Genomic DNA, 15410 nt, shown 5'->3' on the forward strand with positions numbered 1-15410 from the left:
CTATCGCACACCAGAACTTGTCCTTCTCTTCATTGCTTCGACCAACCTGCGGAGCATATCCCGAGATGACGTTCACCAAGAGCTTTCCAATCATCATTTTCACCATCATCAACCTATCACTCACTCTAGTCACACTCACCACACTGTCTACAAACTCCTCAGAAAACAGGACACCAACACCTGTATGGAGAGATCAATCAGGTTTGAGCGAAGGCCCCGGATGTTTGAGGTCCATATCGTTAATGAGGAGAGAGGGGGAGCATCGGGTGCAGGACAGGGGAGGGGAGGGGTAGGGTCAGATGAAGGGTGAGAGGGGGAGGTAGGGAGAGCTTTTGATAGTGTGTCAGAGATTGCAGAAAAAGTTAGGAGAAAGGGAAGGATGAGGAGGACAAAAGGTTTGATGGTGATGAGATGAGGCACAGTGAGGGGTTGTTTGAGGGGGGAGGAGAGCAAAGTAGAAGGTTGGAGGAGGTAGAGGTATGAGATAGAACGGAGACGAAGTGGGGAGGAGGCAGCTTTGAGGAGGAGGGGGGAGAATTGGAGAAAGATGGTAGGGGGGGAGCTTTGAAGGGGATGGGTTGGGGGGAGTTTTGAAGGAGAGTGGGGAGGGGGGAGATTTTAAGGGGAGGGGCAAGGGGGGAGATTTGGAGGGGAGGGGCGAGGGGGGAGTTTAGGAGGGGAGGGGTGAGGGGGAAGTTTTGAAGGGGGAGGAGTAGGAGGGGAGTTTTGAAGGGGGAGGAGTAGGAGGGGAGTTTTGAAGGGGAGGGATGTGGGGGAAGATTTGAAGGGGAGGGGAAAGGGGAGAGATTTAGAGGGGAGGGGCGAGGGGGGAGTTTAGGGGGGAGGACCGAGGGTGGAGAATTGAAAGGGAGGGGTGAGGAGGGATTTTAGGAGGCGAGGTGTGAGGGGGGGAGTTTAGAAAGTGGATGATTCATGAAAAACGAACATTTATTACAAACTGGGTTTACATTTATTACAAACTCTTGGCTGCACGGGCAGCATTGTGAGATGTTGTTTTGGCTATGGTGCTCTTCAGAGGCGTAGGAGGCTACGATCGAAGAGAAAGGAGGCCATCCTGCCTGATTACCTCACGTTAGTGGCAAAGCGGAGAGCAACTCCACACCATCTAGTGCATTTCCCACGCGGTCACTTCAGGGTTTGACGACCACCAGGCTCCTAAAGGTCATTTCTGGACGCAAAGCTGAGTGCCAGCCGGCTTAAGACATTTTACTTTAATTTATCTGTCCCCTTGTCTGTTTTCGAGTCTGCATGTGGAGGTACCAAAGAATCGTGTGGAGGTCGTTTCGAATTATAGGTTTACCTCAGCATTCATTTGATTCTTTGATTTATTTTCATTAAATTATTGTGTTGCATTTCATTTGTTGTGTCGTGTGTATATTTGTTAGTGGGTCCGAGAATAAACCCGTGTGGCTTCCGTCCAGGTAAGCACCTCGTCCCGTCACCCATGCGCGACAGACCAATCGCCAGTTTCGGCTACGCGCCTCGGAATAAAGGACCATTACGGCTTTCCATCATCCAGCGGTGTTAACCGCCGGGCTGACGCGACAATATTTTGTTCCATATTGTGTTGTGCTGTTGTTAGCTTTTCTCCATTTTTGTTGTTAACGCCAATGTCTCTGCCCCATAGATGATAGTTGGAATAATACACGGATTTAAAACTTTCCTTTTCAGACATATCGGTAAGCTACCTCTCATGATGTTCCTGAGTTTTCCGTATTGTCTCCATCCATGTTTGATTCTTCTCTTTATTTCTTCTTCTTGATTATTTTCCTTTGGCTAAAGCTTTGCCCTTGGTACTGTATATGTATTCTTCTACTTCTTCTATTTCATTTCCATGTACATGTGATTTCTCCATGAGGTACAAGGGGGTCTTTAGTTTTGAGTTTTAAGGGGATTACTACTTTGGTTTTTGACATGTTCATCTTCAGCCCACACTTCAGCGAGTTCCCCGAGCATGGTTTCACTTTTCTCCAAGCTTTCTTCCATGAAAACAATGTTGTCTGCAACTCTAAGATGGTTGAACATTTCTCCATTAATGTTGTCACCCTGGTCTTCATATTTCACTTCGGATTTGTAATTAGTATGTTCAAATTACCTAGAATCTGCCTGTTACAAACTTCGACCAAAAATCCCTCTTGCTCTTTTTCTGTGAAACTTTTTCAAAAATCCATCCTGTCCACTCTGCCTCTTGATTACAGAGATTCTCCAAGGTTTGGACTTTCTAGAGTATCCAGAAAAGAAAGTAGGATGTAATCGTCTCCTGAACTCACTGAGGAAATCCTCTTCGTAAACCTCTCAGATGCAGCTCTTATCCTACTTCTTTCTACCCACCTCCTCTTTTTTGTATATATTGTCGTGTCGCTGGCGATTAAGATCACCAGGGGACGGATAGCCGAACCAGCCTTAACTCCCGAGGCGACCTCCCGATGATGGTGGTTATTTTTGCGCGCGCAGGATGGAAGATATGTGAGGTGTTTAACTAACAGGGTTTATTCCGAAACCACGAACAAATAATGCTCGACAAATAAAATGCAACATAAATGATTTAAAAGCAAAAACAAGGCGCGGAATGAAAATAAATGCTGAGGTACAAACAAAATTCTCTACTTTGAGGATCCACCACACACTGACTCAACCACACACAGGGGGAAATTCCGGCCTTCTTCTCCGCCTACTGATCCTCCGCCTATTCTGGGCAGGTCTTTTGCCGTAATAGGTCCGTGGGGACGGGCTTGGTTCGGTCGACTCTTGCTCGGCTTGGCTAATGGTCGTTTTACATGGCCGGCCATGTCAGCAAAAATGTGAGGGAAAATTACAAAGGATGTGATGCACAAGGGAAAACTAACCTTAACCCCTATTACTAATTAACACGGCATCATCCCTCGTATGATGCACATGGGAAAACTAACCGTAACCCCGATTACTAATTAACATGGCATCATCCCTCGTATGATGCACATTTAAACAACCTTTAGCTACATTTTCCCTATTTATGTACATCAAAATGCTCCTACGCGTTACACGGCCCATGCTATTTCTTATACAATTCTACTTTTCCTATGGTATTCTTTCACCCACCCCCATAAACGTAACAATATGTATTCACTTAATACTTTGGTATTATTTATCCCTAGGAAGAGTACCCATCCCAAGTGACGGGAAAAAGCAAGGAAAAGTATCCCCCTCCTTTCTCTCCGTCCCCTTCTCCCCAACCCCCTCTCTCCCCCACTCCCACTCCCCCCCCCCCCCCCATCCCACTACCCTGTCACTCCACTCTCTCCCACTCCCCCCTCACCCCTCCCACTCTCCTGACCCTTCCCCACTCCCCTCTCTCCACCACTCCCCTGTCTCTCCCCCACTCCCCTGTCTCTCCCCCACTCCCCTGTCACAGGACTCCCGTGAAATATGAGATCGTGAAATATGAAATATATATACACACACACAGTTGTGGCCAAAGATATTGGCACCCTTGCACCTTTTTCAAATAACTCACAATTTTCTCGAAAAATAAGTTGAAATCACTGTTAATATTACAGAACCTTTGCTTTTGATTCAGAACTTAATATATTCTTTCAAATCAGAAGATAAAAAGAAATGGCATTGACAAAATTATTGACACCTTCGACTTAATATTTTGTAGCACAACCTTTGGACAAAATAACTGCAGTCACGTGCTTCCTATAGCCATGATTGAGCTTTCTACACCTCTCTACTGGCAGTTTGGCCCACTCTTCTTGTGCAAACTGTTCCAGTTCTCCCAGATTTGAAGGGTGCCTTCTCCCAACTGCTGCTTTAGATCTCCCCACAGGTGTTCAATGGGATTTAGATCTGGACTCATTGCTGGCCACTTCAGAACAGTCCAGAGTTTTGTCTTGAACCATTCCTGGGTGCTTTTTGAAGTGTGTTTGGGGTCATTGTCCTGCTGCAAGACCCATGGCCTTCGACGGAGACCCAGCTTTCTGACACTAGGTTGAACATTGCGCTCCAAAATGCTAGGGTAATCTCCTGATTTCTTGATCCCAAGCACACATTCAAGGCTTCATTTTGTTTTCTATAAACATAGAGATGATGTGCTTTACCAAAAAGCTCTAATTTGGTCTCATCTGTCCACATGACATTCTCCCAGAAGGATTTTGGCTTGTTCATGTGTGCTTTGGCAAATTCCAGTCAGGCTTTCATATATATATATATATATGTCCGTCCGTGTCTCCGTGTGTCTCCCTCTGTTCGTTCTTTCGTTTTCTTTCTTTCTTTTTCTTCTTCTTCTTCCTCTTCTTCCTCTTCTTCCTCTCTCTCTCTCTCTCTCTCTCTCTCTCTCTCTCTCTCTCTCTCAGCAGTGGAGTCCTCCTGGGTATCTTACCATAGAACCCCCTTTCATGGAGTTGGCGACGGGTGGTGCAAGTTGAAACTGTAGTACCTTGTGTCTGAAGGTCAGCTTGAATCTGTTTGGCAGTTCATCGAGGTGTTTTCTCCACCATTAGAAAAATTATTCGCTGCAATTTTCGATCAAGTTTTCTCTTCCGGCCACGTCCAGGGAGGTTGGCTACAGTGCCATGGGCCTTAAACTTCCTGATAACATTGCGTATGATGGACACAGGAACATCAAGGTCTCTGGAAATGGACTTGTAGCCTTGATATTGTCCATGCTTGGCTAAAATCTTGTATCTGCCCTCCTCAGACAATTCTCTGGTTTTCTTTCTTTTCTCCATGCTCATTGCGGTACACACTTTGACACAAAACAGCAGAATGACTCCTTTTCTCGATCCAAACTGGTTGAATGAGTGATTTTTATATTGCAGGCACCTGGAACTCACCACAGGTGAGGTCAATTTCAAGGTAAAGGAGAATCACCTGCTTGAAATCTAATTATTTTTAACAACTTCCAAAAGGTGCCAATAATATTGTCCGGGCCATTTTAGGATTTCTGTGTGGAATAAGCTAAGATTTAGTAATTTTTCAGCTTTTTTGTTTTGTTCCACCACAAACCAAAGAAATACATGTGTGAATACCAAATGATTTATTAATTTCAACAATTTTCTGGAATAAATGGTGAACTATTTGAAAAAAGTGCAAGGGTGCCAATATTTTTGGCCATGACTGTAAATAGAGATGGCAGTAACTATGATGGAAGCAAAACCATTATTATTTGCTTGCCGCCTTTACTAGTTTGTGCTTTTTATGCAATTATCAGCCTCATCTTCATGCGGTTAAGGAGGAAGGCACATTTGAAATAAAAAAGCAAACCATCTGCAATGATGAAATGTAAATATACACAAAAAATACACAAAACGTACAGAAGTAGTGGCATCCTCCATGGCCTTTACAAAGGCACAGGACTCGCGTGTACATGAGCGCACGGTCTCGGTTCGACCATCGCGAAACAATCGTGTCATGGATGCCTCGTAGGTCAAGCAAAAACTTCCTTTGTCCTGTAGGAGAAATCAAAGAACGGTAAAGTAGACGTTCATTAAGGTTTACAGGTTCTCTTGAAGAAGTCCAAATTCAATTCCAAATGAGACAGCTGGTATTTTAATCAATCTCCCTTGCAACGTTCACGTACCCTGTATTGCGCTAGCTGCAGCGCAAGCTGGATAAATGCATCAGGACTGGTTTTGCACTTTTTTACTCTGCCCTTCCCAAACTCGTTGAACGGGAACGTGTGGAAGTCCACATCGGCGGCAAGGGCTCGAGCCTCCGCCAATGATTGCTCCATGGCCAACACACACTGTGAAGGAATACACATGATACAACATATTTAGGATCTAATGGAGCACACGGTAAAGGCGATACACAGTCAACAAACTATTATGACAAAGGGAAGAGAGAATACGAGTTAAGAGGAACCACCTTTGGAGGCCATTTTTCCCCGCAGAGCAGGGGTTGGCCTTTTTTGGGCACCGTGGTCCCCTTTTTGAAGCAATGCTTTATGGCCGGATGCCCTTCCTGCCGCCAACCCTGTTAGTCGCCTCTTGCGACACACAGGGAATTACCAGTGAACTGGTACTCAATTTGCCGACCTCGGAAGGATGACAGGCTGAGTCAACCCCCCTGGTGTTAATTCAGCAATCGACCGGGATTCAAACCCAGGATCCTAGGACCCCAAGCCGGCACCCTAACCACTAAGCCAACACCAGGCCTAATACGAGTTAAGAAGGAAACACAATAAAGTGAATGTTGTGAGGTGTATACCGGAGGACATGGTGCTTTTAGCAAAAGTCGATAGGGAAAGGGAACTTACATTCTGAGGGATAAGCCACTGCAAACGCTGTGGTGGAGAGAGATACCCGGCAGGCAGGGAACCATGACAATTTCCATCATCGGTGTAGCCAAAGAGCACAGTATCCATGGCCAAAATGTACTACGGTGCAGGAGAAATGATAAACAAGGAAGGACAGCAAAAGCAAAGGCAAAATCGCACTGTATCAAACTGTTGTTGTTGTTGTTGTTGTTGTTATCACGGCCACCAAAGGTGGACGGAAGTTACGTTTCACCCTTGTATTTTTGTCTGTCTGTGAGCAGGATATCTCAAAAAGTCATGGACGTATTTGGACGAAATTTGGTGGACAGGTTGGATGTCTAACAAGGATGAATTGATTAGATTTTGGAGAAGATCCGGTTCCAGATACGATTTTTTTTTTTTCATTTTGTAAGTGATTCTTCACCATTGAGAGATGGAACCAAAAGTTGTGGTGTTATGACAAAACTTAGTGGATGAGTTGGTTATGTGACAAGAATAAACAGATTACATTTTGGTTAAAATCCAGATGCAGATCTGGCCCATTAGTGGGATACAAAACGTAAACTGTTCAGCGTTGCGGAGGTATGCGCTCTACCGATGTTGGTGAAGATCCGGATACAAAAAAAATTTTTTTCAAGTGATTCTCCACCATTGAGGGACAGGGCCAAAAACGATATAGCATGATATTTCAAAATGTTATAGACAAATTCGGACAGACAGGTTGGTTGTGTGACAAGGATGAATTGATTCAATCCTGGTGAAGATCCAGAATTTCTGGTGCAGATCCAGATCCGAGGATTTTTTAAAGGTGATTCTTCATAATTGAGAGTTCGGGACAAAAACAATATATGTCACGATATTTCAAAAAGTATTTCTGCATCTCCCCTTGTTAACCCCCTTGCCTGCATTTCTTCTTCCACCATCTTTAGCCAAATCTTTCTCGGTCTTCCCCGTCCTCCACTTCCTTCCACATTCATTTCCATCACTCTTCTCAACCAGTCACTTTCATCCTTCCTCAACACATGACCAAACCATCTCAACCCGTTTCTCTTCACAGCATCCATCACAGGCTCTATTCCAATCATCTTTCGCAATTCATCATTTGTCTTCCTCTCTCTCAACAATACTCCGCACATCCACCGAACCATTCACATTTCCACCCTTTCCAGCCTTCGTTGCTGCTCTACGTTCATTACCCCTGTCTCGCTCCCATAAATCATAACACTTCTCACACATGCAGCATACACCTTTCCCTTCAGCTTCAACGACACTCCCCTCCTCATCAGCATGCCACTCAGTTCCCGAAACTTCTTCCATGCACATCTCACTCAAGCAACCGTTGCCGTGTCTGATCCACCTTCTCCATTCAGCATGTCCCCTAGGTAGCAAAATGTTTTCACACCTTCCAGCTTCATGGTGTCTCCAAGATCCAACTCAACATTTCCTCCATCTGCAGCTCCCTCTGTGCACACCTTACATTTGAATGTAGCTGCCACACTGGTTAGTGACCCTCTCAAACCACTACATTTTTGATGGACCCACTCAGCGCACATTGTACATTGAATGGAGTTCACTCCGCCACCCTTCCTGCACACAGCACACGGCCACTTCCCAGTTCTTTCCACCTCACCACATGCTTTACCACTTGCCATCACCTTCGTCTTTCCGATATTCACCTTCAAACCTTTTGTCTCCACACATTCCTTCTACTTACTTGTTCATCTTCTCCTTCAGTCCATCCATACTTTCTGCAATCAACACCAGATCATCTGCATACAACAACACCCACGGCAAACCCTCCTTAACGTTACAAGCCAGCACCTCCATCACACCTACAAATAGTAGTGGACTTATTACCGACCCCTGATGCACTCCCACCTTCACCTCAAACTCACCACTGTTCCCGTCCTTCATCCTTACAGCTGTGCGCCCTCACTCGTACATTGCCATCACTACTCTTGATGAACCATTCCTCCACTCCTAACTCCTCAATGCCCATGTCACTACTTCGCGTGGAACCCGATCAAATGATTTCTCCAGATCAACAAACCCAAGAAACAACGTCTTCCTCTTCTCCATGTACTTCTCCTGCAACTGCCTTACAATAAAAAGCGCGTCTGTCGTTCCTCTTCCTGGCATAAATCGAAACTGCATTTCATCGATCTTCACTTTCTTCCTTATCCTCCTCTCCAACACCCTTTCCAATACATTCATTCCATGCTCCAATAACTTTATCGCTCGATACGAGCCACAGTCCAGAGGTGACCCTTGTATAGAGGGACGAGGGTACTCAGTTCCCAATCCACTGGAATGCGGCCTTCTTTCACCACCAGATTACAGATCTCTGTCCTTCTCTTCACACCCCAATTTCCTGCTGCCTTCAACATATCTCCCACAACTCCCGTCGGCCCTCCTGCCTTTCTACTCTTCATTGCTTTTATCGCTTCCTCAACTTCCTTCTCGGTTATCTTCTCTGCCGGTCCTAAAACTGGGTTACTCTCTATGTTGCCATCCCATTCATTCTCTGTATTCAACAGCATTTCCATATATATTTTCCATCTTCCTTTAATTCCATCTGGGTCCACAACGATTTGTCCCACTTCATCCTTCAAGCAACTCACCCCCATCACATCACACCTCTCTTTCGCTATCCGCTTTGCAATCCTCAATACCGCTCTCTGACCCTCTTCTGAATCCAAGCGTTCGCCGAACATTTTCCCACATGCCTCCTGCGCCTTTGCTACCTCTTTCTTTGCAGCCTTCTTGGCTGCCTTATAACTTTCATGCTCTGCCTTTTCTGCCCCCGCACCCTTCGCCTTCTGCCACAGCTTGAACTTCTTCCTCTTCTCGTCAATCCTCTTTCCAACTTCATCATCCCACCACCATGTTTCCGAGTGCCTCGGTGGTCTTTTTGTCCATCCACATACTTCACCAACGGCTCCCAACAGACTATCCTTCATTGACATTCAACCACTTTCAAGCTCAACCACATCATCCTCTACCCTACTCAGCCTCTCTTTTAATTCCTCCCTCACTGTCACCTCTTTCAACCTCCACACCTTCATTCTCGGTTGGTACTTCACCCGCCGAGCTCTCCTCGCACCTTTCACACTTATGTCGTAAACAACCAAGTGGTGCTGTGAAACAGCCTCCTCCCCTGGGATCACCTTTGTGTCCCGGAGGTGCCCCTATCTCGCCTATGCACCACCAGGTCGTCAACGGTTGTCGTCGACCCACCTGACGTGCATGTAACAAGTTTATTATCCTCTTTCTGGAACTGAGTATTACAAATCAACAAATCAGCTCCATCAGCAAACTCCAAAATCCTTTCACCTTCTCCAACGAGTTAAACTTGGAATAATTTAATCTATCCAATGTGGTTAAAGCTGTTAAATCCTGGGTGTTCGAATTATTGTAGTTTTCTCCACTTGTGATCATATGAGGAGACAGTACTCTGTATTCGAGAGAATTCACAACATGAAGTGTTGCATGCAACGCAGAGTTCACAACATGAAGTGTTGCATGCAGCACGGAATTCACAACATGAAGTGTTGCATGCAGCACGAAATTCACAACATGAAGTGTTGCATGCAACGCAGAGTTCACAACATGAAGTGTTGCATGCAGCACGGAATTCACAACATGAAGTGTTGCATGCAGCATTGAATTGAAAGTTTACCGCCGTTGAAGCACCCTCTTTTACACCGCCTTCACGAATTAAATTAGTTATTCATGCCAGTTATTTGCATACTTCATGACATCTCTAAATCAGTAACTTTCCTGTTTGGTATGATTTTAAATTTTGTTTGACTGTCGGACTGACTGAAGCAATTGCTTTGCTGTGAGTGTGCATGCGCATTTTCGGACGAGACTCCGTACAATTTGCCCAATTCAGGGGCAGAGTACTGATAAACTGCAGGTTTTTTTCTGATTCATGTCCTTCAGTGTTCAAAATGGAAAATTCAATTGAAATTACATAATTCCTCGATCATGGATTGAGGTCTGTCAAACTGGCAAAGTGAACCAAGCTTTGCGCTTCACGTGTGGGGTAAGAAGCAAACACACCCCCTGTTTAACGTCCATTCAAGGGACAGCACACTTTGTTGTGGACCAATCCCACAGTTTACAGTTTGGCCGAAATTGAAACCATACAAGACAGCTCAAAGTCAAAGGCACCAGCACTGCACAATGCTGGTGGACATCAAGAACACAAGTGAGATTTTGTAAGTGTTCTGCTGTGTATAATATATACTGAATGAGCAAAACTCTCTCTCTATCACAATCAAAATCCTCACCTCGTAGCAATGTCCCATGATAGGAGCATCTGCCCAGCTGTGCTCTGCATTTATTCCCATGCTTCCATTGCGATAAACCACAACTGTGAAAGATTTATCAAACCACCTGGGGTGGGATGGTCAAAGGTCAGAGACAGGGGGATTTGCTTTTGTGTTACACTCAGTACCTGACAGTTATAGAACAAGCATCTACACCTCTTCCATTAATTTCTCCCACCACCTCATCCAACTTCAGGTTCCCAAACATCATGCTCTCATACCGATCATCACACTTCCCATGCAGCAGCGATTTGGAGAAGGCATCCAGGGAGGTAACAGGATCCTCCGGCCTGTAGCCCTGCTCTTCATCATCCAGAGTGAGGAAGAAGGCCCCCTTCTCTATGGCATCGAGCGAACGCTTGTTCACCCCTTCAGAGAAGAACTCCGCTCTGGCCTTTGCCCACTGCACGCTGAACCGTGTCACAGGTAACAGGAATCAATATCAGATTCCTCCAGTTAGCTCAACCGAGATAGCTCTTCAATTACTTGCCTCTCAAACAATACACCCCAACCCCCATGTACCTCTTGAAAACTCACAATTCAAATGCACCTCAAATACAGTATAACCTTTAAAAAAAATGTCGCCAAAGATAATTCCAGGATTTCACTAACACAAATCGAAGAACATTCTTATTGTTTGATTAGTAAGCAAAAATAAATAAATAAATCGCACTACCTGTCAGCGGTAATAAATAAATAAATAAATAAATCGCACCACTACCTTTCATCGCAAATGAAATAGGCATAATTATAAACGCATCTGGACATTAATATGAAATAGGCATTAATATGAAATAAAATGAAATCGGAAGTAATGAATGTACCTCGTATTTGATCAATTATTTGGGAATGTGTCCGATATATCAATTGTCCCAGCAAAACCACATGTAGAGCATGATCCATGACTGACCGATTTCCAGCAGTAAGGGCTGCCAGATGCAGCTCTCCGGGCTGTGGGAGAGACTTGTCATCAAGGATAGTTTGAAGTTGGTTCTGGAGAGCACATGGTGAGAGCAGGCACCCACCATGGTACACAAACAAGCGGTAGTATCGGCCACAATGCAGGACCACCAAGTGCCGACTATCTGCCATGTGCTGCAATGTATCTACAAAACAGCATGAGAGGGAAAAATGGAGAAGATGATAAGTATGGAGTTTTATTATTACCCTGCGCTCACTAAGCGAAAAGCGGGATTAAGCATTCGGTTGCGTACACGTGCCGTGTGTGTGCCATATGCAGTTATGCACGTGTGCCATGTCTGCATGTTTTAAATTCATTTTCTTGGCAACCGTTGGTCCGATTGACATGAAATTTTATCATAGCAGCGCCTCCGCCTGTAGAAATGTTTTATTCATAATTATGACGTCATAGGTCACGTGGTACGGACGCTATTTTGGAAAAACATTACACTTCTATATCTACCAAACCGCTCAATGGAAAAAAATGGGAAACATAGCTCATTGTCAAGTACTCCCCATGGGGAATAAGATATGTTGATGATGATGTCATCGGTGCCTTAATTATGACGTCATAATTCGACAAGTACAACGCTTCATCTGATCAGTATGAAAAAAAAAATTCCTCTGCAACTGTTGGTCCGTTTGGCACGAAATTTTCAGAATATGAGCAGCTCCTTCTGTGGAATTTTTAAAATGATAATTATGATGTCATAGGTCACGTGGTACAGGCCCCATCTTGGAAAAATCGAAAAAAAGCTGCACCTCTATATCTCCGAAACCGCTCCATGGAAAAAAATTGAAACATGGCTCATTGTCAAGTACTCCGCTTGGGGAATAAGATTTGTTAATGATGATGTCTTTGGCACCTTAATTATGACGTCATAATTCGACAAGTACAACACTTGATTCGAACATTATGAATTTTTTTCTCTGCAATTCTTGGTCCAATTTACACTAAATTTTCACCATAGGAGGGCCTCCACCTGCATAATATTTTAATGATTATTATGACATTATAGGTCACGTGGTACAGGCGCCATCTTGGAAAAACTTCACACCTCTACATCTCTGAAACCACTCCATGGAAACAATTGAGACCTGGCTCATTGTCAACTACTCCCCATGGGGAATAACATATGTTAATGATGATGTCATTGGTGCCTTCGTTATGACGTCATAATTCGACAAATACAACACTTATCCATCCGATCATTATAAATTTTTGTTTCAGTAACTGTTGGTCTGATGGACACGAAATTTTCACAAAAGGAACGCCTCCTCCTTTGGAATATTTTAATGATAATCATGACGTCATAGGTCATGTGTTACAGGCGCCATCTTGGAAAAACCGAAAAACGTTGCACCTCTATATCTCCAAAACCGCTCTATGGAAAAAATTGAAACATGGCTCATTGTAAAGAACTCCATATGGGGAATAGGTGTTGTTAACGATGACATTATTGGTGCCATAATTATGACGTCATAATTCGACAGGGACAACGCTTAGTCTGATAAGTTTGAAATTTATTGAGCATGATCTAAGCAACAATTATATTGGAGAATATAAATTTATGATGTCATCGCTCACGTGGTCTGGCAGCCATATTGGATCAAAAAAAAAAAAATAAACGTTCAAAACAGAAGAGTTGGCTCGCAACAGGTTGACTGCGCAGGGTAAGTATTCTATGAATACCATCTAGTTAGATAGGAAATTGGAAAAGACAAGGTAAAATAATGAACGAAGAAGGATGCAGATACAAACTAGAACGGCACTCAGTAGAGAGCATACCTCCGCCTGGTTGGCCATTTCACTCAATGGTGAAGAATCACTTAAAAAATTATACTAGCTGGATCCAGATCCGGATCTTCACCAAAATCTAATCATTTCGTCCTTGTCACATACGCTACATCTCTGCAAAATTTCGTCTGAATCTGTCCACAACTTTTTGTTCACAAACAGACAGACAAACGGACAGCCAGGGCTGAAAACACAACCTCCATCCCCCCCCCCCCCCCCGCCCCTCACATCCCCACAAGAACCGCCATGATCTGTAATCGAAAAATACGAAATTGAAAAATGTAAGAACGAGCGATGATAGGAGCATCTGCCCTGTTGAAGTCGAAAAGCTGTGTTGGGTTTCACAGCAATCGGTTGGTCAATAAGGGACAAGTAGGGATCCAAAGTTTCACGGGGGAATACACTCCCCCCCCCCCCCTCCCTCCCCCCCCCTCCCCTCCTGCACCCTCACACACCGGGGAGCCCACATCGTCCAAAGCGGAAACATCGAAGCCTGAGCGTCTGTGCAGGCAATCGAGTAGAAGGGCTGCATTGGGTTGTAGAGCAATCAGATGTTAAATAAGGGGTGAGTAGGGATTCGAGAGATAGGAGGTAACTAACCCCCTCCCACCTCACCCCCCCCCCCCCCCCCCCACGCCAACAACCCCCGGAACAATCAGCCGGGTGATAAAGGAGGAGTAGAAAAAATAGCAAAAAGGTGACACACGGTCGACCGGACGGACAGACATGCGGACATCACGACCCATTATATAAGTTCATCTCTTCGAGAATTTATATGAGATGAGCTAATAAACAAATAGTGTAGCTGACTAGCCTCTGACCTGTCTGCCATGGGTTTGATTGATTCGTGGTCCAGCTGTAAACTGTGACCCTGGTGAATCGCCCTGCATGTTCCACATGCACGACGATTCATCAATGTGTGTACCATCCCTAGGATGGACGTTAAACGTGGCGTCCTGACTGCCGGCATTAGTAGATGGACGTTAAATATCCCATCAGTAGGTGGAGTGGCAACCCATTACGGATTGTAACCCAAGCCAAGAAACTGCTTCAGCAGAACCGATGCTCTGTATCGAGCATGGTACATGATGATGAACAAAAATATGATGGTAGGAAACAATAATAAGTTTTAGTGCTTGAAGACAACATGAAGAACAGGATGGTTGTAAGGTGTTAGGGTAGAAGTTGGAGGAAATGGAGTGCAATGTGTTCGTGGAATGTTGTGCAATGTTGGGAGAGAATTTCAAACCAGTTTCAATGCCAGGCAAGCGACAGGTGTTGAACATCCGCTCCCACTGAGAAGAGCACATGGGCACTGTTCCTAGCAGCATTAACTAAAGGGAATGAGAAATAAAAAACAGAACATTAATTAAAGGAGGGAGGTAGTAGGGGATGAAGCAATTGCAAAATGATCTGTATTGCTTTTTAGAAAGTCATTAGAGTGTAACATATCCCCAAAACTTTAACCAGAGCACCGGGCTGCCCCCCTTACTGGCATTATCTCCTCACGATCGAGTTGTTGGCGATAGAGCATCATAAAATGAATGATGTTGGCAGCCCTCGCAGCTTGAATTGTGGTTGGCTTGTGGTATAACAGGTCCTTTTGAAATGTGGGATGCAGGAGAAGGTATAGTTAAAGAAACAAGAAATAAATACAAACACCTGTAAAAGTTACAGGCCTGTGCAGATGCACACGAGCAGAGCCCAGTCATTAGTTACATGCAAAGTATCATTTCAATAACGTTCCAACCTATTAAAACTTGGTAAGGTCAGTCAGAAGATGAGGTCGTTCATCAAAGAATATGAAGTAAGGAAACACCCAAAATGGATGTGAGAATGTGACTTCGTTTTAAAATAAATATATAAATACCTCAATATTTCTGACATTATGAATGGCTCCCAGAGGCTTGATCACGTCACTATTCAATGGGAGATGTACTGAACTACCAAAATTATGGAGCACCCCCTTCCAAATCTTGAGAATTCTCCACACTTGTGTCTGATTTGTGCAACTGTGAATATCATTGCAATACGCAGCTGAAAGGGTTAGGGAAGTCCC

General features: G+C 44.4%; 1 protein-coding gene across 3 annotated transcripts in view; it reads right to left on the reverse strand.

The window, feature by feature from the left end:
* LOC137438762 (carnitine O-palmitoyltransferase 1, liver isoform) overlaps positions 1–15410 on the reverse strand; it is a 53816-nt gene that overhangs the window by 16539 nt on the left and 21867 nt on the right. Inside the window, exons 8-17 of one of the 3 annotated variants that reach the window (XR_013621172.1) lie at positions 14844–14951; positions 14601–14685; positions 11504–11699; positions 10815–11003; positions 10555–10660; positions 7974–8028; positions 7662–7846; positions 6260–6379; positions 5582–5746; positions 5316–5450 (exon numbers count right to left, since the gene is read on the reverse strand). Coding sequence is in view for 1 of the 3 variants with exons in the window: in XM_068134090.2 (XP_067990191.1) it covers positions 5316–5450; positions 5582–5746; positions 6260–6379; positions 10555–10660; positions 10815–11003; positions 11504–11699; positions 14601–14685; positions 14844–14951 (1104 nt within the window). In the remaining 2 variants the exon portion in view is untranslated. The remainder of the gene's footprint in view (positions 1–5315; positions 5451–5581; positions 5747–6259; positions 6380–7661; positions 7847–7973; positions 8029–10554; positions 10661–10814; positions 11004–11503; positions 11700–14600; positions 14686–14843; positions 14952–15410) is intronic. The other 2 variants (XR_013621173.1, XM_068134090.2) reach the window with 2 other exon arrangements.

The sequence above is a fragment of the Myxine glutinosa genome, chromosome 13, assembly GCF_964187855.1.
Source record: "Myxine glutinosa chromosome 13, kmMyxGlut1.1, whole genome shotgun sequence".
Lineage (NCBI taxonomy): Eukaryota > Metazoa > Chordata > Myxini > Myxiniformes > Myxinidae > Myxine > Myxine glutinosa.